The sequence below is a fragment of the Oncorhynchus mykiss genome, chromosome 28 (assembly GCF_013265735.2).
Source record: "Oncorhynchus mykiss isolate Arlee chromosome 28, USDA_OmykA_1.1, whole genome shotgun sequence".
NCBI classification, from domain to species: Eukaryota; Metazoa; Chordata; class Actinopteri; order Salmoniformes; family Salmonidae; genus Oncorhynchus; species Oncorhynchus mykiss.
In genome coordinates this window covers 34,127,081-34,153,184 of record NC_048592.1, presented here as the reverse complement: position 1 = coordinate 34,153,184, position 26,104 = coordinate 34,127,081, and the positions used below count along the sequence as shown (strand labels likewise).

Below are 26,104 nucleotides of genomic sequence, written 5' to 3'. Positions count from 1 at the left end.
AATTGATATATAATATTTACATTTTGGAGAATCTCTTATACAATGTGGAAAATAGTAAATAATGGCTACTTCTCAGCCCAACTAACCGGTGCCTGTATATAGCCTCGCTACTCTTATAGCCTCGCTACTCTTATAGCCTCGCTACTCTTAATGCCTCGCTACTGTATATAGCCTCGCTACTGTATATAGCCTCGCTACTCTTATAGCCTCACTACTGTATATAGCCTCGCTACTCTTATAGCCTCTACTGTATATAGCCTCGCTACTGTATATAGCCTCGCTACTGTATATAGCCTCGCTACTCTTATAGCCTCACTACTGTATATAGCCTCGCTACTCTTATAGCCTCTACTGTATATAGCCTCGCTACTGTATATAGCCTCGCTACTGTATATAGCCTCGCTACTCTTATAGCCTCACTACTGTATATAGCCTCGCTACTCTTATAGCCTCGCTACTGTATATAGCCTCGCTACTCTTATAGCCTCGCTACTGTATATAGCCTCTCTACTGTATATAACCTCGCTACTGTATATAGCCTCTCTACTGTATATAACCTCGCTACTGTATATAGCCTCGCTACTCTTATAGCCTCGCTACTGTATATAGCCTCGCTACTCTTATAGCCTCGCTACTGTATATAGCCTCTCTACTGTATATAGCCTCGCTACTGTATATAGCCTCACTACTGTATATAGCCTCGCTACTCTTATAGCCTCACTACTGTATATAGCCTCGCTACTCTTATAGCCTCACTACTGTATATAGCCTCGCTACTGTTATTTTTCACTGTCTTTTTACTCTTGTTTTTATTTCTTTACTTACTTATTGTTCACCTAATACCTTTTAGAAATTGCACTGTTGGTTAGAGCCTGTAAGTAAGCATTTCACTGTAAGGTCTACACCTGTTGCATTTGGCGCACGTGACAAATAAACTTTGATTTGATTGGAAAGTGTTAAACTGTCGAGGAATAAAACAAGGTTGTTCACTATTGTCATATCTATTTATTATGGCCATCGAAATGTTAGCCTTTAAAATCAGATAATAATAATATCAAGGGGCTAGAAATCCAGGGTTTAAAAACAAAGATGTCATTGTACGCTGATGATTCATGTTTTCTTTTAAAACCACTATTTGGATCATTCCACAGCCTCATAGAGGATCTAGATACTTTTTCTAACCTCTCTGGATTTCAGCCAAATAATGATAAATGTACTATATTACGTATTTGATCACAACAAAAAACAACCTTTACATTACCTTATAGTTAAATTAAAATTAAAATGGTCTGACGGTGAAGTGGACGTACTCTGTGTTAATATCCCAAAAAACAAAGAAATGACCTCACAACAATACAATTTAATGGCAAGTTAGCAAAGATAGATAATATCTTACATGGAAAGGAAAATACCTGCCTATTTGTGGAAAAATCACCCTGATTTAACTCTTTAGTTATATCCCAGTTTACCTATTTGCTTATGGCCTTGCCTACACCTAGCAACTAGGTATTTGGAATGGCAAGCCAGACTAAGTTAAACGGGCCTATTTATATAATGAATATAAATGTGGAAGGCAGCAATGATTTAAATATTAAAGCATTAGACATCTTACTAAAGGCTTCAGTCCTACAAAAGTTATTCTTAAAACCGAACCAGTTCTCTAGCACATTAGTAAGAATGGCCTTTTTCCCTTTATTCAGATTACAACATCTTACTTTCGGTTATTTGAAAATGAAATAATATTGCTTTTTTAAGGACAAGCCATAGAAAGTTGGTTGTGATTTCTGTTTAATCAGAAAAGACAAAACAAATATTATGGTCAGACTCAAATATACGAATTGTTAAAAAAAAACATTATTTTTGAAGATTATTTTTTTTAACCAGTATAATCTTTGTAAATAATATCATAAATAGGACTGGTGAAGATACACTGAGGCAAAAAAAGTATTTAGTCAGCCACCAATTGTGCAAGTTCTCCCACTTAAAAAGATGAGAGAGGCCTGTAATTTTCATCATAGGTACGCTTCAACTATGACAGACAAAATGAGAAAGAAAATTCCAGAAAATCACATTGTAGGATTTATAATGAATTTATTTGCAAATTATGGTTACAAACTGCCTCTGTAAGCAACGTCACCACAAGAAACGTTTGTCGGGAGCTTCATGAAATGGGTTTCCATGGCCGCACACAAGTCTAAGATCACCATGCGCAATGCCAAACATCGGCTGGAGTGGTGTAATGCTAGCCACCATTGGAATCTGGAGCAGTGGAAACACGCTCTCTAGAGTGATTAATCATGCTTCACCATCTGGCAGTCCAATGGACAAATCTGGGTTTGGCAGATGGCAGGAGAATGCTACCTGCCCGAATGCATAGTGGCAACTGTAAAGTTTGGTGGAGAAAGAATAATTGTCTCGGGTTGTTTTTCATTGTCCGGGCTTGGCCCCTTAGTTCCAGTGAAGGGAAATCTTAACGCTACAGCATACAATGACATTCTAGACGATTCTGTGTTTCCAACTTTGTGGCAACAGTTTGGGGAAGGCCCTTTCCTGTTTCAGGATCACAATGCCCCCGTGCACACAGCGAGGTCCATACAGAAATGGTTTGTTGAGATCGGTGTGGAAGAACTTGACTGGCTTGCACAGAGCCCCTGACCTCAACCCCATCAAACACATTTGGGATGAATTCAAACGCCAACTTTGAGCCAGGCTTGATCACCCAAAATCAGTGCCTGACCTCACTAAGTCCCTGCAGCAATGTGTGTCCACATACTTTTGGACTCAATGAATGATCTATAGAAAATAGTCTTATCCACTCTGAGACTGCAGAGATTCCTCAGGAAGAACAAGCACCAATTTCCCTTTGCACACATAGCATCCACATTGGCCTCAACTTAGTTTGCTGTCAAGGAAAGCGCCAAAATATTTGTACTGATCAATGGTCTCCACTGGCTCACCATTGATAAGAGTCCTCATTGGTGTCAGTGAGCTCCAATAGCCAAATGCTTGGTTTTCTTAACATTCAGTACCATGTAGGAGTGGCCACACCATCCAACAAAGGTCTTCAATAGAAGGTCACATGTCTGTAGTTGTCTAGAGCCCTCAAGACCCAGTTTCAGACCAAGATTAGACCTCTTGAATTCGGCTATACCCAAACCACATCTTCGGAGACTCCAGTGTATTGAGACCATCTTTTGAATGACTGTCAAATGTTGAAAAATGATTCAAATCCGTGCTCATTTCACCATCACACAGGAAGGACAATGGAGCCTGCTGAAAGTAGAGGCCTCTGTCTCTCCTGGATGACATCTTTATCGTCTGACTTTTTTATTCCACACAAGAAAAGAGGCTCATCATTGCTAACTTGTCTCTTTCAATAGCCCACTGACTTTGCACCAGTCAATTTGTATTCTCTTGAAGTAGTATAACTTTTCAGTTAGACTGTCCTGGCATTCATGTATCATTGAACAAAAAAAAATCCCCCCTAGACCGAGATATTTCTAATCTTTCTCTATACATTTTAAAGCTGCAATATGTAACTTTTTTTGGCAGACCCAACAAAATTCCCATAGAAATGTGACTTATAGATCTGTAATTATCATGCAAAGCAAGTCTAAGAAGCGTAAGATCTGTTCTATATGTGTGATAACTATGCTTCCCGTTTTTAAGTTTTGTTTTTGTATCTTTTACTTTTGGTTTTGTACACCAGCTGAAATTACAATATTTTTGTTATGGAAAATATGTTTCACAATGGTTTAGATGCTAGAATGATTCTTATACACTATACTTGCTTGTTTTGTCACAAAAACTGAAATTAGGCTAACTATCAGAATTGATTTCTGCATAGTGCATCTTTTAAGAGAGGATAACTATACATATCATCAGATTAATTATAATACTAATACAGAAGACTGGCGAAACCACTATATTCACAACGTGAGATTCAGTTTAGTTAGTTAAAGATGGTCCGCAATGGGGGAAATAGCTGTCTGCCCCATGGCCGTTGCTATTGTTTTGTTGACAAGGTGGAGGTGAGGCGCGTCGCACAACGTGATAAAATAATTTGCAGTATATATTCTGCTGTTCCATCGTGAGGGCAGTGATGTCCGAGGGGGAAAAAAACTGTTAGTTGTTTGCAGAAAAGTATTTGTTGTTGTAATATCGCAAACGGGCGTGGAGGTTCCACCAATTAAGGATTCCCGCTATAAAGTACAAATATCTGATATCACGATGTGTTCTCAGGAAAGATAACGTGAAGCTGTTGAATCTTAATAAGATGTGCTACACAACTGAGACAACAAGTGCTGTAGTAGCCTCCATAACTACTCCGCTACCACCACCTAGTGTTCACATTAGGAAAGTGCAGTCCACTCACGTCAACAGTAACTGTAGCCTGGTTTCAGACCTGTTTGTGCTGTATATGGCAAGACAGCACAAACATATCTGGGACCAGGCTAGTATAACTGTATTACTACTGCTAAAATCAGTAATATTACAAAATCCATCACCATATCAGAGTGGACGTAGAGATAGATACGACATTATCCTCCTGATGATTTATTTAAATTACAATTCAAGAAAATGTATATTATTCAGAATAAGAACTATCAACTTGTTCATACGGATGCAGAGAACTATTTAAGTAACATTTTCATGGATACATATGCAAGGAGTTGAAAGAATATGTATACAATTATGATATTTTCTCTAGTCCGGTCCAAGATAACAAAATGCTAGAAATTACTGCCAAACCTGCATAAGTCTCCGGAAATGTGTTTGTTAAAAACATACATATGCAAACCTCAATCAGGACAATACACTTGAAATGCATACTAACCTACACCCAAACAACACACAAGAATCAATGAACAATCCTGTACTGTAGTTATAATAACAGACCCAACAAGGCGCTCAAGCACCATTAGAGAGCTCTCCTCTCCTGTCAGAATGGCACAAGGCAAGCAGAAAACCACTGTGTTTTTAGAAATAAATGACTAAAACCAAAAGACCATCTTACCTCATACTCCGATCAGACGAGGGTTCAAATAGTAGGTTCTCTTTTAAACACTGGAAGTGAGTTGTTTTGACTAAATATGCATTTAGAATTCAAATATCTCTGCCATTTTAAAATGCATGCCCCCCTCTGTCCTTGACTTTTCCTAAATAAGTATATTTAACAAACATATGTTGTAAGAATGTTGACATCACAAACAGAATGTGTCATAAGCAGTTTTAAGAGGACATCATTTTTTTTTTAACAGAAAGGCACTTTTTCAAATCCTCCTACACCTACAGTCACATGCAGGTAAGATGTTTTTCATTCTATATAGTATCAGAAAGAGAAAATGCGGAGGTTTTCCCAAACCCCTCACCATTGCTAATTAACTCTCAAAATTGAAGAGAAGAGCTTTATTTCAAAATCAAAGTTTTCCAAGACTAACCACTGTTCCATGAGCTCCACATATAAACTCATGAAAATGCTATTGCGTTCATTGAAATGTTTTTGTATTCTAATGTTACCCAAGACCTTCATAAACACAACCAAGTGATTATTTTTCCAATAACATACATGAAATGTTGCATTTGCTTCACTTTTAGCTCGTCGTCTTATCCTCCTTTTTAATTGGAACGCCTCGACTAACGCAGTGGGTTAAGGAAATTATGTCATCTCTGCCACTTGAAATGGTTAGATACACTTTGCAAGGGTCTCGAGAGAACTTTGGCCTGACGTGGTCCCCTTTCATTGAACATGTAGAGAGCCTATCTTTTTTTACATAGTTTAGTGCTCACATTTTAGTATAGGCAGTCATGTCCTATGTAAGAGGCTGATGTGCTAATAGGAATCCACTGTTAATGTCACACCCATTTCATTAACTTTGCTATTTTTTTATATTCTGTTATCCAAGCACTGTTGCCTTGTTTTCGCCAGCCAATGTATGGACCGGATTCTCCTGGTATTTGTATTTATTACGGATCTCCATTAGTTCCTGCCAAGGCAGCAGCTACTCTTCCTGGGGTTTATTATGGATCCCCATTAGTTCCTGCCAAGGCAGCAGCTACTCTTCCTGGGGTTTATTATGGATCCCCATTAGTTCCTGCCAAGGCAGCAGCTCCTCTTCCTGGGGTTTATTATGGATCCCCATTAATACCTGCTAATAGCTACTCTTCCTGGGGTTCCGGCAAAATGAAGGCAGTTATTACAATTCATTCATAACAGATTTCACAACACACCTGGGGGCCCAGTGGGCCAGGCTTTTCCCTAGCCCTAGCACACTTGATTCAATTGTCCAACTCATTACCAAACTTGTGACAGGAGTCGAGTGAGCGGGGGTGGGAATGCAGGAGTGGGAATGTGTGGCCCCCTTCGGGTCCCGGGGCCAGGACTGGAAAATTATGTCATGGGCCAGATAGTGCCTGAGCCGCTTGTGGAGAATGGCTATTTTAATTCTTTTTTTTTCAGTATAGGTAGTTATGTCAGTGGCTACAGTGTGCAGATAGGATTCCATTGTTATTATGACACCTACTTTTATTTTATTCATTTTATTTTCTCTTTTGTGTATCAGGTGTGGGGGGATAAAGAACTGTGGATGTTGCATTGATGTCAATGTCTCCATGTTCTCAAATTTGAAAACGAACAAATAAAGTATATATTCTATACAGTGTGTGTATATATAAACTCAGCAAAAAAATAAACATCCTCTCACTGTCAACTGCGTTTATTTTAAGAAAACTTTGTATTTGTAGGAACATAACACGATTCAACAACTGAGACATAAACTGAACAAGTTCCACAGACATGTGACTAACAGAAATGGAATAATGTGCCCCTGAACAAAGGGGGGGTCAAAATCAAAAGTAACAGTCAGTATCTGGTGTGGCCACCAGCTGCATTAAGTACTGCAGTGTATCTCCTCATGGACTGCACCAGATTTGCCAGTTCTTGCTGTGAGATGTTACCCCACTCTTCCACCAAGACACCTGCAAGTTCCCAGACATTTCTGGGGGGAATGGCCCGAGCCCTCACCCTCCAATCCAACAGGTCCCAGACGTGCTCAATGTGATTGCGATCCGGGCTCTTCGCTGGCCATGCCAGAACACTGACATTCCTGTCTTGCAGGAAATCAGCCATACTGCTCATTCTGTGCTCATTCATTGTCATGCTGGAGGGTCATGTCAGGATGAGCCTGCAGGAAGGGTACCACATGAGGGAGGAGGATGTCTTCCCTGTAACGCACAGCGTTGAGATTGCCTGCAATGACAACAAGCTCAGTGCAATGATGCTGTGACACACCGGCCAAGATCATGACGGACCCTCCACCTCCAAATCGATCCCGCTCCAGAGTACAGGCCTCGGTGTAACGCTCATTCTTTCGATGATAAACTTGAATCCGACTATCACCCCTGGTGAGACAAAACTGCGACTTGTCAGTGAAGAGCACTTTTTGTCTGTCTGGTCCAGTGACAGTGGGTTTGTGCTCATAGGCAATGTTGTTGCCAGGTGAGGACCTGCCTTACAACAGGCCTACAAGCCCTCAGTACAGCCTCTCTCAGCCTATTGCGGACAGTCTGAGCACTGATGGAGGGTTTTGTGCATTCCTGGTGTAACTCGGGCAGTTGTTGCCATCCTGTACCTATCCTGCAGGTGTGATGTTCGGCTGTATCGATTCTGTTCAGGTGTTGTTACACGTGGTCTGCCACTGCGAGGACGATTAGCTGTCCGTCCTGTCTCCCTTTAGCGCTGTCTGTACGGACATTGCAATTTATTGCCCTGGTCACATCTGCAGTCCTCATGCCTGCTTGCAGCATGCCTAAGGCACGTTCACGCAGATGAGCAGGGACCCTGAGTATCTTTCTTTTGGTGTTTTTCAGAGTCAGTAGAAAGGACTCTTTAGTGTCCTAAGTTTTAATAACTGTGACCTTAATTGCCTACCGTCTGTAAGATGTTAGTGTCTTAATGACAGTTCCACAGGTGAATGTTAATTAATTCAAATCAAACATTTTTTGTCACATACACATGGTTAGCAGATGTTAATGCAAGTGTAGCGAAATGCTTGTGCTTCTCGTTCCAGCCATGCAGTAATATCAAAGTAATCTAACAATTTCACAACAACTACCTTACACACAAGTGTAAAGAAATGAATAAGATTATGTCCATATAAATATATGGATGAGTGATGGCTGTGGGGATAGGCAAGATACAGTAGATGGTATAGAGTACAGTATATACATATGAGATGAGTAATGTAGGGTATGTAAACATACAAAGTGGCATTGTTTAAAGTGACTAGTGATACATTTATTACATCCAATTTTGAATTATTAAAGTGGCTAGAGATTGAGTCAGTATGTTGGCAGCAGCCACTCAATGTTAGTGATGGCTGTTTAACAGTCTGATGGCCTTGAGATAGAAGCTGTTTTTCAGTCTCTCAGTCCCAGCTTCGGTTCACCTGTACTGACCTCGCCTTCTGGATGATAGCGGGGTGAACAGGCAGTGGCTCGGGTGGTTGTTGTCCTTGATGATCTTATTGGCCTTGCTGTGACATCGGATGGTGTAGGTGTCCTGGAGGGCAGGTAGTTTGCTCCCGTGATGCGTTGTGCAGGTCTCACTACCCTCTGGAGAGCCTTACGGTTGTGGGTGGAGCAGTTGCTGTACCAGGCGGTGATACAGCCCGACAGAATGCTCTCGATTGTGCATCTGTAAAAGTTTGTGAGTGTTTTCGGTGACAAACCAAATTTCTTCAGCCTCCTGATGTTGAAGAAGCGCTGTTGCGCCTTCTTTATGACGCTGTCTGTGTATGTGGACCATTTCAGTTTGTCTGTGTGATGTGTATGCAGAGGAACTTTCCACCTTCTCCACTATTGTCCCGTCGATGTGGATAGGGGGGTGCTCCCTCTGCTGTTTCCTGAAGTCCACAATCATCTCCTTTATTTTGTTGACGTTGAGGTTGTTTTCCTGACACCACACGCCGAGGGCCCTCACCTCCTCCCTGTAGGCCATCTCGTCGTTGTTTGTAATCAAGCCTACCACTGTAGTGTCGTCTGCAAACTTGATGATTGAGTTGGAGGCATGCATGGTCACCCAGTCATTGGTGAACAGGGAGTACAGGAGAGGGCTGAGAACGCACCCCTGTGGGGCCCCAGTGTTGAGTATCAGCTCAGTGGAGATGTTGTTTCCTACTCTCACCACCTGGGGGCAGCCCGTCAGAAAGTCCAGTACCCAGTTGCAGAGGGTGGGGTCGAGACCCAGGGTCTCGAGCTTAATGACGAGTTTGGAGGGTACTATGGTGTTAAATGCTGAGCTGTAATCGATGAACAGCATTCTTACATACAGTGCATTGCGAAAGTATTCGGCCCCCTTGAACTTTGCGACATTTTGCCACATTTCAGGCTTCAAACATAAAGATATAAAACTGTATTTTTTTGTGAAGAATCAACAACAAGTGGGACACAATCATGAAGTGGAACGACATTTATTGTATATTTCAAACTTTTTTAACAAATCAAAAACTGAAAAATTGGGTGTGCAAAATTATTCAGCCCCCTTAAGTTAATACTTTGTAGCGCCACCTTTTGCTGCGATTACAGCTATAAGTCGCTTGGGGTATGTCTCTATCAGTTTTGCACATCGAGAGACTGACATTTTTCCCCATTCCTCCTTGCAAAACAGCTCGAGCTCAGTGAGGTTGGATGGAGAGCATTTGTGAACAGCAGTTTTCAGTTCTTTCCACAGATTCTCGATTGGATTCAGGTCTGGACTTTGACTTGGCCATTCTAACACCTGGATATGTTTATTTTTGAACCATTCCATTGTAGATTTTGCTTTATGTTTTGGATCATTGTCTTGTTGGAAGACAAATCTCCGTCCCAGTCTCAGGTCTTTTGCAGACTCCATCAGGGTTTCTTCCAGAAAGGTCCTGTATTTGGCTCAATCCATCTTCCCATCAATTTTAACCATCTTCCCTGTCCCTGCTGAAGAAAAGCAGGCCCAAACCATGATGCTGCCACCACCATGTTTGACAGTGGGGATGGTGTGTTCAGGGTGATGAGCTGTGTTGCTTTTACGCCAAACATAACGTTTTGCATTGTTGCCAAAAAGTTCAATTTTGGTTTCATCTGACCAGAGCACCTTCTTTCACATGTTTGGTGTGTCTCCCAGGTGGCTTGTGGCAAACTTTGGCTTTCTTCTTGCCACTCTTCCATAAAGGCCAGATTTGTGCAATATACGACTGATTGTTGTCCTATGGACAGAGTCTCCCACCTCAGCTGTAGATCTCTGCAGTTCATCCAGAGTGATCATGGGCCTCTTGGCTGCATCTCTGATCAGTCTTCTCCTTGTATGAGCTGAAAGTTTAGAGGGACGGCCAGGTCTTGGTAGATTTGCAGTGGTCTGATACTCCTTCCATTTCAATATTATCGCTTGCACAGTGCTCCTTGGGATGTTTAAAGCTTGGGAAATCTTTTTGTATCCAAATCCGGCTTTAAACTTCTTCACAACAGTATCTCGGACCTGCCTGGTGTGTTCCTTGTTCTTCATGATGCTCTCTGCGCTTTTAACGGACCTCTGAGACTATCACAGTGCAGGTGCATTTATACGGAGACTTGATTACACACAGGTGGATTGTATTTATCATCATTAGTCATTTAGGTCAACATTGGATCATTCAGAGATCCTCACTGAACTTCTGGAGAGAGTTTGCTGCACTGAAAGTAAAGGGGCTGAATAATTTTGCACGCCCAATTTTTCAGTTTTTGATTTGTTAAAAAAGTTTGAAATATCCAATAAATGTTGTTCCACTTCATGATTGTGTCCCACTTGTTGTTGATTCTTCACAAAAAAATACAGTTTTATATCTTTATGTTTGAAGCCTGAAATGTGGCAAAAGGTCGCAAAGTTCAAGGGGGCCGAATACTTTCGCAAGGCACTGTAGGTATTCCTCTTGTCCAGATGGGTTAGGGCAGTGTGCAGTGTGATTGCGTCGTCTGTGGACCTATTGGGGCGGTAAGAAAATTTGAATGGGTCTAGGATGTCAGGTAGCTCAGTTACCTTAGCTTTCTTGGGAACAGGAACAATGATGTCCCTCTTGAAGCATGTGGGAACAGCAGACTGGGATAGGGATTGATTCAATATGTCCGTAAACACACCAGCTAGCTGGTCTGCGCATGCTCTGAGGATGCGGCTAGGGATGCAGTCTGGGCCGGCAGCCTTGCGAGGGTTAACACGTTTAAATGTTTTACTCACGGTGAAGGCGAGCCTGCAGGTTTTGGTAGCGGGCCGTGTCAGTGGCTCTCTATTGTCCTCAAAGCGAGAAAATAAGTTGTTTAATTTGTCTGGGAGCAAGACGTTGGTGGTTTTCTTTTTGTAATCAGTGATTGACTGTAGACCCTGCCATATACGCCTTGTGTCTGAGCCATTGAATTGTGACTCTACTTTGTCTCTATACTGACGCTTAGCTTGTTTGATTGCCTTGCGGAGGGAATAGCTACACTGTTTGTATTCGGTCATGTTTCCCGTCGCCTTGCCATGATTAAAAGCAGTGGTTCGAACTTTCAGTTTTGCGCGAATGCTGCCATCAATCCATGGTTTCTGGTTGGGTAAGGTTTTAAGTCACCGTGGGTACAACATCAACGATGCACTTGCTAATAATCTCGCTCACCGAATCAGAGTATACATCAATGTTGTTGTCTGAGGCTATCCGGAACATATCCCAGTCCACGTGATCGAAGCAATCTTGAAGCGTGGAATCCAATCAGTCGGACCAGCGTTGAACAGACCTGAGCACAGGCCTTTCCTGTTTTAATTCTAGTCTATAGGATGGGAGCAACAAAATGGAGTCATGGTCAGATTTGCCGAAAGGAGGGCGAGGGAGGGTTTTGAATGCGTCGCAGAAGTTAGAGTAATGATGATCCAGAATACTGCCAGCCCGGTCTCACATTCGATATGCTGATAAAATTTAGGGAGCCTTGTTTTCAGATTAGCTTTGTTAAAATCCCCAGCTACAATAAATGCAGCCTCAGAGATATGGTTTCCAGTTTACATAGAGTCGAATGAAGTTCTTTCAGGGCTGTCGAGGTGTCTGTTTGGGGGGGGATATACACGGCTGTGATTATAATCGAAGAGAATTCTCTTGGTAGATAATGTGGTTGGCATTTGATTGTAAGGAATTCTAGGTCAGGTGAACAAAAGGATTTGAGTTCCTGTATGTTGTTATGATCACACCACAACTTTCTTAATCATAAGGCATACACCCCCGCCCTTCTTCTTACCAGAGAAATGTTTGTTTCTGTCGGCGCGATGCGTGAAGAAACCAGGTGGCTGTATCTACTCTGAGCCATGTTTCCGTGAAACAGAGAATGTTACAATCTCTTATGTCTCTCTGGAAGCTCGAATTGTCTTGTTGTCAAGAGACTAGACATTGGCGAGTAGTATACTTGGGAGCGGTGAGCGATGTGCCCGTCTACGGAGCCTGACCAGAAGATCGCTCCGTCTGCCCCTTCTGCGGCGCCGTTGTTTTGGGTCGCCTACTGGGATCCGATCCATTGTCCTGAGTGGTGATCCAAACAGAGGATCTGCTTCGGGAAAGTCGTATTCCTGGTCGTAATGTTGGTAAGTTGACGTTCTCTGTCGGCGCCATCTTTTCAATTGTTTATGGTTCATTGAACAAGTATGGGAAACAGTGTTTAAACCCTTTACAATGAAGATCTGTGAAGTATTTGGATTTTTCTAAATTATCTTTGAAAGACAGGGTCCTGAAAAAGGGACGTTTCTTTTTTTGCTAAGTTTTTATATATATATATATATATGAATTAAATTTTTTTGACTCTTAGAATGTTTGAGTCAAACTGATTGCTCATTGGCTCATAGGGGGTTCCCTCGAGGCCCAGCTTTTCCAGTGTTAAAAAACTTTACTTCCACTTCATTGAGCATGTCTTGTGCAATGGAACGAATGGAATAGTCCAAAAAGTATACTGAACGAAAATATAAAGGCAACATGCTACCATTTTAAAGATTTTACTGAGTTACAGTTCATAGAAGGAAATCAGTCAACTGAAATAAATAAATTAGGCCCTAATCTATGGATTTCACATGACTGGGCAGTGGTGCAGCCATGGGTGGGCCTGGGAGGGCATAGACCACCCACTTGGGCGCCAGGCCCAGCCAATCAAAATGAGTTTTTCTCCACAAAAGGGCTTTATTACAGACAGAAATGTGCAGACCAGCTGGCTGGAGTGTTTACAGACATATTAAATCTATCTATCCTAGTCTGCTGTCCCCACTTACTTCAAGATATCCACCATTGTTTCTGTACCCAAGAAAGCAAAGATAGCTGAACTAAATGACTATATGAACACTTCTGTTATCATGAAGTGCTTTGAGAGACTAGTCAAGGATCATATCACCTCTGCCTTACCTGACACCCTAGACCCACTTCAATTTGCTTGCTTACCGCCCCAATAGATCCACATACGATGCAATCGCACTGCACACTGCCCTATCCCATCAGGGCAAGAGGAATACCTACATCAGAATGCTGTTCATTGACTATAGCTCTTCCTTCAACACCATAGTACTCTCTAAGCTCATCATTAAGCTCGGGCCCTGGGTCTGAACCCAACAAAATGAAGGAGCTGATCGTGGACTTCAGGAAACAGCAGGAGGGAGCACGCCCTTATCCACATCGACGGGGGCCGCAGTAGAGAAGGTGGAAAGCGTCAAGTTTCTTGACGTACACATCACTGACGATCTGAAATGGTCCACACAGTCAGAAGGCGCAACAGTGTCTCTTCAACCTCAGGAGGCTGAAGAAATTCGGTTTGGCTCCTAAGACTCCCCAGGAACTTTTACAGATGCACAATTGAGAGCATCCTGTTGGGCTGTATCACCGCCAGGTACGGCAACTGCACCTTCCCGCAACAGCAGGGCTCTCCAGAGGGGGGTACAGTCTGCCCAACGCATCACAGGGGGCAAATGATCTGGAGTCGGTAGATATCTTTACCTGGATAAAAATAATCTCAGTTCCTGTTAGCTCCCCCAGTATGATTGAGTGTGTATATTATTTGCATATGCCACTTAAAGTCATTGTGATGGAAATGGAGCCCTGGCTGGTGAAATTAACCTGAGTGAATGAATAGAAAGCCTGAGCTCCGTCTCTCATATGGCTATTAAATTCACTCAACCATTCAAGCCTCTCCTCACCTGCTGGCCAAATCCACAGCAGTATCATGATCACGAACATAAACACACAGACACACACAAACACGCACACACACCTTTTGTAATCTAGGAAAATGTAATTCTCTGCATCTGCTATTTATTCTGCAGCTTTGCTCTTTTTTTTTAACCCTTTCCTACTTCTACAAGTGTGTGTGTGTGTGTGTGTGTGTGTGTGTGTGTGTGTGTGTGTGTGTATGTGTGTGTGTTTATGTTCGTGGAAGAGGTGGAAGAAAATAGGATAGTGTAGAAAACCCCTCTCTCTGGTCCTGGGAGTTAGAGACAGACTATCTCCCTGGCCCTGGGAGATAGAGACAGAACCTCTCTCTGGTCCAGGGAGTTAGAGACAGAACCTCTCTCTGGTCCTGGGAGATAGAGACAGAACCTCTCTCTGGTCCTGGGAGATAGAGACAGAACCTCTCTCTGGTCCTGGGAGATAGAGACAGAACCTCTCTCTGGTCCTGGGAGTTAGAGACAGAACCTCTCTCTGGTCCTGGGAGTTAGAGACAGAACCTCTCTCTGGTCCTGGGAGTTAGAGACAGAACCTCTCCCTGGCCCTGGGAGTTAGAGACAGAACCTCTCTCTGGTCCTGGGAGATAGAGACAGAACCTCTCTCTGGTCCTGGGAGTTAGAGACAGAACCTCTCTCTGGCCCTGGGAGATAGAGATAAACTTTAGGACTCTGTCCCCAGCAGAGGCTACCATCCCCCGGTTTCACACCTCTGCCCTTGGCTACTCCATCGCTAGGGGGTCAGCCAATCACATGCTGTACCTGGTGGGGATCTCAAACCCCTCAACACAGTCTGTTCTTTTGTTGGACATAGAGGTCCAGAGAGACCAAAGGTCAGAAGAACTCTGCACCACCTCAACACAATTCACCACTGGACCCTTCCAACAAGGACAAGCCTCCACCCTGGACTTCCTAACCGTGTGTCACTGACCATAATCCACTGTCACTACCACTGGTCTCCTCTTCCTGTTTGGTGTGAGGTAATAAAGTGTGGACTGTAAATCTATCTCCTACTGGTCATTTCTGTCCTCTAACCGGGACAGATGTACCTACAATCTAAACCAGCACCTCTTTCAGAGGCCACCACATGATGGCGCTCTGTTTCAAGTAGATTACATTAATCAAAGGGTGTTTTAACTTTTTAACAACATTTTATCCTTAACATTAATGCAGCATCTTTCAAATGATTTACGGGATGTAAACGCTCGACACGCCATCATAGTTAACAGTTGGAAAGGTGAGTCTCTCTCATTTATATCACTGTTCACCGTTTACTCCCACTTTAACAGGGTCTTATTCCCTTTACGAATGAATAGATATTACATTTACATTTTTATGTCAAATCACCATTTGGCAACCCATCCCATCCCGTATGGGATTATTTCACACATAAACAAACATTACAGTGATTCAATGATAATTCTTCCAGTGTTTTGAGCAGGGAGTTGAGATGTACAGTTAACAGCAATTACAAAGCATAAATTCTTCCATTTTTTTAACCGATAGATATCCATATTTGGCACGTGTTTTCTTTTGCTCTGTGTTTGATTCGTGAGCTTAAACTTGGTGGACAGGCTTTTGTTAAACATGGAACAAAGTAGGCCCCTATAGACTAGACTAATGAATACGCAATTTGACAACATCAAAACAATGTTTTTGTTGCATATTTCAGTCTGGAACCTGCCTAGGTTTAAGGAGGGGGGTGTAACCTAATCTACATGGCACACTACAGCTGCGGCACTAAGCAAAAAAAAAGCCTAAAATAGACGGAGATGCATTTATTATTCCTAACTGCAGCGCGTGATTGGGAACTCATATTTCCCTACTGTAATCAACCAGTCCATTTAGAATTTGTTTTAAAGCTGTCGTGATTTGGCAAAGAATGTATCTCGTCTACTGTTTTGTTTTCGTGCATACCGTAAGTTAGACACGTCTTTATAGGCAGTCATTTCTGTAGATCTAATGGGAGGTGCGCACCACACGTGTGTAGAGGGAGAGTTGGAGGGAAAAGAGAATGTAGGGAGAAGAACTGTGTTCACCTGGCTACTTTTTTTTTTTTTTTTGTGAGTCGCGGACACGAGCAACGTAAATGAACGGTTGTCTAAGGGACTTAATTTCACCTGCCCAAAGCAGATTCCAGATGCCGCCCTACTGTTTGACTGCCACCTATCGGCCATACCACGCAATAGGATTTGAAGTGGAATTTTATGAAATGTTATTTTCTTTTTAATAGAAAACCACAAATACATTTAATTTGTAAAGATTTGTTTTTCTTTGTCACATCCCTGCATTAAACCACATAATTCTATGCTCGTTCTCTCTCTCTCTCTCTCTACAATACATCTTCACCATATGACTTATTGATTAACTCCCTGCTTCCGCCATGAAAAATGAGAAAGCCTGTCCTCTTCTCTTATTAAATATGAACTAGAGTCCAGAAGGTCGCAGCTGATATTCTATCCTGCTTAACACTATGGCTTCAGATAGATGGTATGTTAGTGGGAGGGTGCAGTGTGACTGCAAGGTTAAAGATGGAATCCACAGTAGGGGGAAACAGCGCCACTGGCCGCCCCACTACTGCTGTTATTGCCGAGCTGAGGAGCGTCATGCAGCATGGTAAAACAACAATCTGTACATATTGGTTATTGTTTTATCATGCAGCATGGTACAACAACAATCTGTACATATTGGTTATTGTTTTATCATGCAGCATGGTACAACAACAATCTGTACATATTGGTTATTGTTTTAGTTGCAGAGCTGAGGAGCATCGTGCAGCATGGTAAAACAACAATCTGTACATATTGGACTCTTCTATCACACGTGCGATGATGTCAGAGGGGAAAACTCTGTGTTTGTTGTTTGCGGTAGCTTCTTTATTGTTTTAATCTCACAAACGGACCGTTTCACCATGAAGATTCCAGTTCTAAAGTTCAGAGATGAGCCATAGTGCTCTCCTCATTCAGAGGCATATTAAATACACAATCTGGGATATTTCCTGTTGTTATTTTCAAACGATATACTGTACCATATGTAAAGGAGTGGTTGCATACATTTCTCCAGCTCCATCCCTCAGTTAACCCGAACAATGCAGGGGTCAGGCTGTTGAAATGACATATTGTGATTTTAAATGACTCCAAGGCTAATACAGCTGTAGCTCAAAGGGCCCTTTTATGATAAATGTGTTCATTTGTATGACATTTTAATTCGTATCACATTCATAATTAGCTGTGGTGGCACGTTGACATTCTTGAAATGCAAATGTTTCAGATCCATATGATTCAGTGGCAACCTGTCATTCAGGGCAGGTCGGGCAGAGCCTGTTTTGAGCCCCTCCTGCTAATATATATATATATATATATATATATATATATATATATATATATATATATATATATATATATATATAGATATACATATACATATAGATATAGATATATATATATACACACAGTACCAGTAAAAATTTGGACACACCTACTCATTCAAGAGTTTTTCTTTAATTTGACTATTTTCTACAATGTAGAATTATAGTGAAGATATCAAAACTATGAAATAACACACATGGAATCATGTGCTAAGCAAAAAGGTTTTAAACAATTCTAAATATATTTTATATTTGAGATTCTTCAAAGTAGCCAACCTTTGCCTTGATGACAGCTTTTGCACACTCTTGGCATTCTCTCAACCAGTTTCACCTGGAATGCTTTTCCAACAGTCTTGAAGGAGTTCCCACATATGCTGAGCACTTGCTTTTCCTTCACTCTGGTTGGGGGATTGTGGAGGCCAGGTCATCTGATGCAGCATTCCATTACTCGCCTTCATGGTCAAATTGCCCTTACACAGCCTGGAGGTGTGTTGGGTCATTGTCCGGTTAAAAAACAAATGATAGTCCCACTAAGCGCAAACCAGATGGGATGGCGTATTGCTGCAGAATGCTGTGGTAGCCATGCTGGTTAAGTGTCCCTTGAATTCTAAATAAATCACAGACAGTGTCAACAGCAAAGCACCCCCACACCATCACACCTCCTCCATGCTTCACGGTGGGAAATACACACGGAGAGATCATCCGTTCACCTACTTTGCGTCTCACAAAGACACGGCTGTTGGAACCAAAAAATCTCAAACTTGGACTCATCAAACCAAAGGACATATTTCCACCGGTCTAATGTCCATTGCTCATGTTTCTTGGCCCAAGCAAGTATCTTCTTCTTATTGGTGTCTTTTAGTAGTGGTTTCTATGCAGGAATTCGACCATGAAGGCCTGATTCACGCAGTCTCCTCTGAACAGTTGATGTTGAGATGTGTCTGTTACTTGAACTCTGTGAAGCATTTATTTGGGCTGCAATTTCTGAGACTGGTAACTCTAATGAACATATCCTCTGCAGCAGAGGTAACTCTGGGTCCTCCTTTCCTGTGGCGGTCCTCATGAGAGCCAGTTTCATCATAGCACATGATGGTTTTTGTGACTGCTCTTTAAGAAACTTTCAAAGTCATTGACATTTTCCAGATTGACTGACCTTCATGTCTTACGTGCTTCTACACCTGCAGTGCTTGCTGTTTGGGGGTTTTAGGCTGGGTTTCTGTACAGCACTTTGAGATATCAGCTGATGTACGAAGGGCTATATAAATACATTTGATTTGATCTTAAAGTAATAACAGACTGTCATTTCTCTTTGCTTATCTGAGCTGTTTTTGCCAAAATATGGACTTGGTCTTTTACCAAATAAGGCTAACTTCTGTATACCTATCCCTACCTTGTCACAACACAACTGACTGGCTCAAAAGCATTAAGAAGGAAATAAATTCCACAAATTAACTTTTAACAAGGCTCACCTGTTAATTGAAATGCATTCCAGGTGACTACCTCATGAAGCTGGTTGAGATAATGCCAAGAGTGTGTGTGCAAAGCTGTCAAGGCAACGGGTGGCTACTTTGAAGAATATAAAATATATTTTGATTTGCTTAAGACTTTTTTAGTTACTACATGATTCCGTATGTGTTATTTCATGGTTTTGATGTCTTCACTATTATTTCACAATGTAGAAAATAGTAAAAGAAAGAAAAACCCTTGTTGAAGCACCTTTGGCAGCGATTACAGCCTTGAGTCATCTTGGGTATGACGCTCAAAGCTTGGCACACCTGTATTTGGGGAGTTACTCCCATTCTTCTCTGCAGATCCTTTGAAGCTCTGTCAGGTTGGATGGGAGCGTTGCTGCACAGTTATTTTCAGGTCTCTCCACAGATGTTCAATCGGGTTCAAGTCCAGGTTCTGAATGGGCCGCTCAAAGACAATCAGAGATTTGTCCCGAAGCCACTCCTGCGTTGTCTTGGCTGTATGCTTAGGATCGTTGTCCTGTTGGAAGGTGAACCTTCGCCCCAGTCTGAGGTCCTGAGCGCTCTGGAGCAGGTTTTCATCAAGGATCTCTCTGTACTTTGCTCTGTTCATCTTTCCCTCGATCCTGACTAGTCTCCAGTCCCTGCAACTGCTTTTACTGAGGAGTGGCTTCCGTCTTGTCACTCTACCATAAAGGCCTGATTGGTAGAGTACTGCAGAGATGGTTGTCCTTCTGGAAAGTTCTGAAATCTCCACAGAGGAACTCTAGAGCTCTTTCAGAGTGACCACTAGGCTCTTGGTCACCTCCCTGATCAAGGCCCTTCTCCCCTGAATGCTCAGTTTGGCTGGGCGGCCAGCTCTAGGAAGTCTTGGTAGTTCCAAACTTCTTCCATTTAAGAACGATGGAGGCCACTGTATTCTTGGGGACCTTCAATGCTGCAGACATTTTTTTGATACCCTTCCCCAGATCTGTACCTCGACACAATCCTTTCTTGGAGATCTACGGACAATTCCTTCGACCTGACATGTATATAAGGTCAAATGTGGGACCTTATATACTGTAGACAGGTGTGTGCCTTTCTAAATAATGTCAAATCAATTTACCACAGGTGGACTCTAATCAAGTTGTAGAAACATCTCAAGGATGATCAATGGAAACAAGATGCACCTGAGCTCAATTTCGAGTCTCATAGCAAAGGTTCTGAATACCTTATGTAAATAAGGTATTTCTGTTTTTTACTTCTATAAACCTGTTTTCGCTTTGTCACTATGGCGTTTTGTGTGTAGATTGAGGAGGAAAAACATGTATTTAATCAATTGTAGAATAAGACTGTAAAGTAGCAAAATGTGGAAAAGGGGAAGGGGTCTGAATACTTTCCAAATGCATTGTGTGTGTGTGTGTGTGTGTATATCATATTGGTTTTGCCTGTTTGTTCTTTTGGCATTAATAGGTGTCACATATCAGTTTGCAAACAATGTCAAAAATAAACTAATTGAGTTAATAAAGCTGCATACCAACATGGTCTTTCTTGAGTAAGGCAGCTTCAAAATGTAGGTGTTTTAGCCCAGCTCAATGCTTTCTGTGGTTGTTAGGCAGCCAGCCGAAAACCGAGTGTAGGGGTTGGTAATGTTCTCTAGTTGGGCCGTGATTGGCTCAGTGTTCTGTCACAAGCAGTCATCATTATGAATCAGGTCGACAATCTACTGGCAAATCCTTGTCATATGAAAATAAATGTTTGATTAAAAAGTATCGGTGCTCATCAGCCATTGGACATAAACATTACACAACAAGTTGGAAATTGCAAATTCAACAATGAGTGGAATCAGTGGCTAACTGATTGCAAAGCAATCACTAGCCTGTTATTCAGTGGAGTGGGTGTGTGGTCCAAGTGTAGGTTTAAGGGTCTTATTTCCAAGCTGAAAAGGATAAACATTCACATGTCATGGGCCAGAAAATGTTGAAGACATTGACCATGCTGTCAATCAAGCATGACTTTTGCCGCGTTCAAAACAACTGGAAACTGGAAAATCTCCGAAAAAAATGAGCTCCGACCGGGGAAATACATTTTGAAAGGTCATCCAACTCGGAATTCGAAGTCGGAAACTGGGGCCTCTTTCTAGAGCTCTGACCTGAAGAAAACTGACGTCATGATTCAACCTTGTTTTTTTTCCAGAGTTCCCAGTTGTCTTGAAAGCACCATAAATCCAGATAATGCCCGACTTTGTTGACAAAGTTTCATGACAAAATTTGTCCACAAGAAGGACGCTGCTCCACCTTCTGTTCAAGTGAGTACAGCACAACAACGTGAGTCCAAAAATGTATTGTATGCTGCTGCATAAATGATGTAATATTAGGGAGATATGTATATTATAGCTAAGAAAGTAATACTAAGTGTATGTTGAGGAGTAAGCTGTTAGTAGCCCATGTGCTTCACCCTAATGATTTGGTAACTTAGCCTACTGTTCTGACCTGTTGGAGCACATGTAGCCTATAGCCTGTTTTAGATACATGTAATAATTGAATATTGTAAGAGCTTTCATTGTCTGCTTATATGCCTCCTTCATTTATCCTATGGTTCTGACTTGGTGTACAGGAAGAATACTGTAATAATGGACCATGTTCTGAATCCTGTCGCTGAACAATTCAAAGGTGCTGAACAAATGTTACTCGTTTCAGGAAACTAGGCTTGTTTTATTTTACCTTTATTTAACTAGGCAAGTCAGTTAGGAACAAATTCTTATTTTCAATGACGGCCTAGGAACAGTGGGTTAACAACAGATTTTGTACCTTGTCAGCTCGGGGATTTGAGCTTGCAACCTTTCGGTTGCTAGTCCAATGCTCTAACCACTAGGCTACCCTGCTGCCCCCGTGGGTGCGGGTTACTACTTCACAGGAGAGCCGTTTGAATGTAAACTTTTTTGTTTTTATCAAAATGCGTTTTTGGTCAGAAAGGACTTCTGGAACATGTGAACTTTCATGTGCCTTAGAAACAAACCTGTTTGCCATCTGTAAATACGAATACAATTGTTAAATTACGAGCCTAGTTGGTTTAGCCACAGAAAAAGCCAGCAACCTTCCCGCTAGCCATTATTGGCTGAGATAATGAGTGGGCTGGACATGCCGAGAGATGAGTTCGGATTGGTCTGCTATATAGCATGCTTCTGTTTATTTGATCTGGTCAGTATGTGTCGGCAATCCTGTGTTAACGCGTCTGTTTTTTAAATGCATTGTGTAGTAAAACTGCATAAGTGTTGCTCTCCACTTTCTGGAGGACCGAGTTTTGAAATCAGTGGAATTAGAGTATGATAGCTAAGGAGATGTAAAAAACACCTGTCCCCTGATTTATATTTTCAAACTAAGGTCAACCATGGCATCTGTGACAGGGAGATGCATCCATCTATGATGTATACGGACGGGTAAGCTGTAGCTAGCTACATTTTCAGATATTTTACTGTTTATCTAGCTAATGTTAGCTGGCAGGCTCACTAGCTAACGTTACAAGTATGATCTTATTATTTGTATCTCAGAGCCATTTGCATTGCTAGTTATAGCCTAATTTTAGCTAGCTAACATTGAACCTGGTTGGTTAGCTACCTATCTGGTAATCTACTCCAATGTCAGAGCACTGTGTGCCAGAGTGCTGATGGGATGAACGCTCAACACCTTGAATATGGCTGGTATCAGTAAACGGCGGCAAAAAAACATAATTAAATTGTTGCAGCAGCACAGTTACTGTCACCAACACACTGGACAATATGAAAACAGCCTAACCAGCTCTGCTGGGTGACTAAAATGGTCAGAGTGGAGTGTTCATTTGTGTCTGGAAGTAGCTAGCAAACTAGCCAATGTTAGCCGGTTAGCTTGGGTGCTTGACTGCTGTTGTGAGGTCAGATCGCTCAGATCAACCCTACTCGTCGGCGAGAGCATCCAGTGTACGCTCTGAACACTCCCAGAGTGAAATGCTCTGAATTTACGATTGGACAATCTGCCACAGTTGCAGTCACCAACGCTCTGGATAACATAATACAACCTGCTAGGGCGAGTAATGTTCAGTGAGCTGTTCTCTCATTTGTGTCTGGAAGTAGCTAGCATGTTAGCCAATTAGCTTGGTTGCTTGCTTGACTGCTGCAGTATTTTCACGTCCGGATGAAAAGCGTGCCCAAAGTAAACTGCCTGCTACTCAGGCCCAGAAGCTAGGATATGCATATCATTAGTAGATTTGGATAGAAATCACTTTGGAGTTTCTAAAACTGTTTGAATAATGTCTGTGAGTATAACAGAACTGATTTGGCAGACGAAACCTCGAGCACAATCCATCCAGGGAAATGTTTTTTTGAGGTCAATGTGTTTTCCATTAGTTTTCTATGGGAAGCCCTTTTAATAGGAATCTGGTTACAGTTCCTATAGCTTCCACTAGATGTCAACAGTCTTTAAAAATGGGTTGATGTTTTTCTTTTGAGAAATGAAGAAGTAGTCCTATTCTTTCCATGTGTCACTCAGATGGACTCTTTTGGTGCACGTGACCTGGAACGCGCTTCACGTTGTTTTTATCCGGTATTATAAACAGTTCATTCCGTCTTATTGATTATTTACGTTTTAGGGTACCTAAGGTTGGATTAGGAATGTTGTTTGAAATGTTTGGACCAAGTTTACAGGTAACTTATTAGATACTTTGTAGGCATGTTGGGCGAATTGAAACCGGTGTATTTCTGAATCAAACTCACCAAATAAATGTACATTTTTGGGACATAAAAAAGGACATTATCAAACAAAAGGACAATTTCTGATGTTTTTGGGACATTTTGGAGTGCCAACAGAAGAAGATCTTCAAAGGTAAGGCATTAATTATATCGCTATTTCTGTCTTTTGTTGCGCACCTGCCTGGTTGAAATCTGATTTTCATGTGTTTGTAGGCAGGGTGCTGTCCTCAGATAATCGCATGGTATGATTTCGCCGTAAAGCCTTTTTGAAATCTGACACAGTGGCTGGATTAACAAGAAGTTAAGCTTTATTCTGATGTATAACACTTGTATGTTTTATTAATATTTGTTTGAGTATTTCTGTTTTTGAACTTGGGGTGCTGCAATTTCACTGGACGTTGTCAAATCAATCCCGTTACCGGGATTCGAGCGGGATTGGGGTTTAAGGGATCCCTAAGAGGTTTTAAAGAGATGGGTCAGTCTAAAGCTTAAGAGGGTGTGAACGAAGCTGAATGTGTGTAAACAAAGAAGAGCTCTCCAGTTGGTACCAAAACATTCAAAGGTTATTTTCTCAAAATTGAGGTTACAAGTTGATGTATTTTCAAAACAGAATTACTTTCCCATTGTTCCTCAAATGCAGTGTATGATATATACCATTTTGTAGCTCTGTATCTCTGCTTTTATGCAATGTAAAAAACACAATTTAAAATGTTGATACATAAATAGTCACAAAGAGTTATATTGACGACGTCGGTCCTAGCTCGCTCATTAATGTCTTAATCACAATTATGGATTGCCTTTCATCCGCTCCTCGTTCCCTTATGCCATAGTTTGTACATCTCAATTGTCAATAGAAAGCACAATTGTTTAAGCAAGTCAGCCATGTTTTTTTTTAAAGGCACTAATTAAGGCAGAATTAACTGTTTCGCTGCCAGACAAGGCTCTGCTGATAGCCAGGTGTAGCGGTGGGAAGGATTCCCTCCATGGTCCTGAAAAGAAAACTCTGCTGTTAGGGCCTACGTAAAGCTGTCCCAACAGTTTGTGGGCACTGTTTGTCACCGTTATAGTGCAATTAATATATTGTTTAGTGTTGTTGTGTTGGGGCTTTTCTGGCATGCATGTAAAAAAAAAAAAAGTGTGGATTTTGCCCCACCAAGATTTACATGCTAAAATCGCCACTCATATGAATGCAATGTACTTTATGCCTCTCTTATACTCTGCATCAGTGGATCCACTATGAAATAGCTTGTCCTTTGGAACTAATGATTCATTCAACAATTCAAGAGGCCTCGACAGTGAGTGCAATACTAGAAACAGTAGAACAGCTGAAGAGAAGCACAGTACAATCACTGATGTGATATCAACAACAACTCAATAGTTATCTTCTTACCACAATATAGACCTAACATATTCCTTCCCTGCAATCGACGAGCAAAAAAAAAAAGAAGTTACCCAAGGGCTGTCCAGCGATGACCCTGGTGTTCTCCCTTGCTACAGCCACTCGCGCGTTCCTCTCGCTGCCATACTGGACGAAGGCAAAGCCCTTGTGGACGGAGCAACCCACGATCCTGCCGTACTTGGCGAAGAGGGCCTCGATGTCGGCCTTGGTTACCGCCGCCGTGTTGAGGTTGCCGATGAAGACTCTGGAGTTGAGGGAGCGTGGATCATTCTTGTTGGTCACGTTGCTGGTGGGAGTCTTACCAGTCATCCTACTGTACCCTGACCGACTGACCGAGGAGGAGAGAAGAGATGTCAGAGTGTGTAGGGTGGGTGGTTGTGTAGGGGGGGGAGTGTGTGTGTGTGAGAGAGAGAAAGTATTTCCAGTCATCCTACCACACCGTGCTGAAATGAGAGAAAAAAGATGTCAGGGTCAGATATTGCCAGGGCCAGATACTGTTAGGGCCAGATACTGTCAAGTTAAAGTATTTCAAGTTTATTTGCCATTACGAATACATTGGAAATCTGAGATCACCCAAGCAAGCTCTCACAAACACAATACTTTCAAGTATTTGAGGGTGTTTTCACAATTGGTCCCTTTCAGACAATTTTTGCAAACTCAGTGCGGCTCTCTTAATTTTTCTGCAGGGTGAACACTCCAAAGGAACTCAGACCCCTCAAAAGAGGCCCCTGAAGTGAACCAAACTGAGACCATCTCGAGAGGTGGTCTGAGTTCAGTTCGCTTGAATTGCGTGGTCTGGTTCCCTTTTTTGGGGCAATTTTGGGGCAACACAAAGCTCCCGAGGTTCGCTTGTCATTATTCCTGCACCACACACTAGACTACTGCAACACGGTTTCCCCTGACATAACCCCTCAGACAGAAGATGATGATGTGCAGGTTCGTGGGAAAA

General features: G+C 42.0%; 1 protein-coding gene across 4 annotated transcripts in view; it reads right to left on the bottom strand.

The window, feature by feature from the left end:
- Positions 1 to 25,555, bottom strand: part of LOC110509059 (RNA-binding Raly-like protein) — a 45,538-nt gene extending 19,983 nt beyond the window's left edge. For 2 of the 4 annotated variants that reach the window (XM_036966852.1, XM_036966854.1), the window contains exon 1: positions 25,209 to 25,555. In XM_036966852.1, the coding sequence (XP_036822747.1) occupies positions 25,209 to 25,464 (256 nt within the window). In that variant the 5' untranslated portion in view covers positions 25,465 to 25,555. The remainder of the gene's footprint in view (positions 1 to 25,208) is intronic. The other 2 variants (XM_036966851.1, XM_036966853.1) reach the window with 2 other exon arrangements.
- Positions 25,556 to 26,104: the final 549 nt, after the last annotated feature.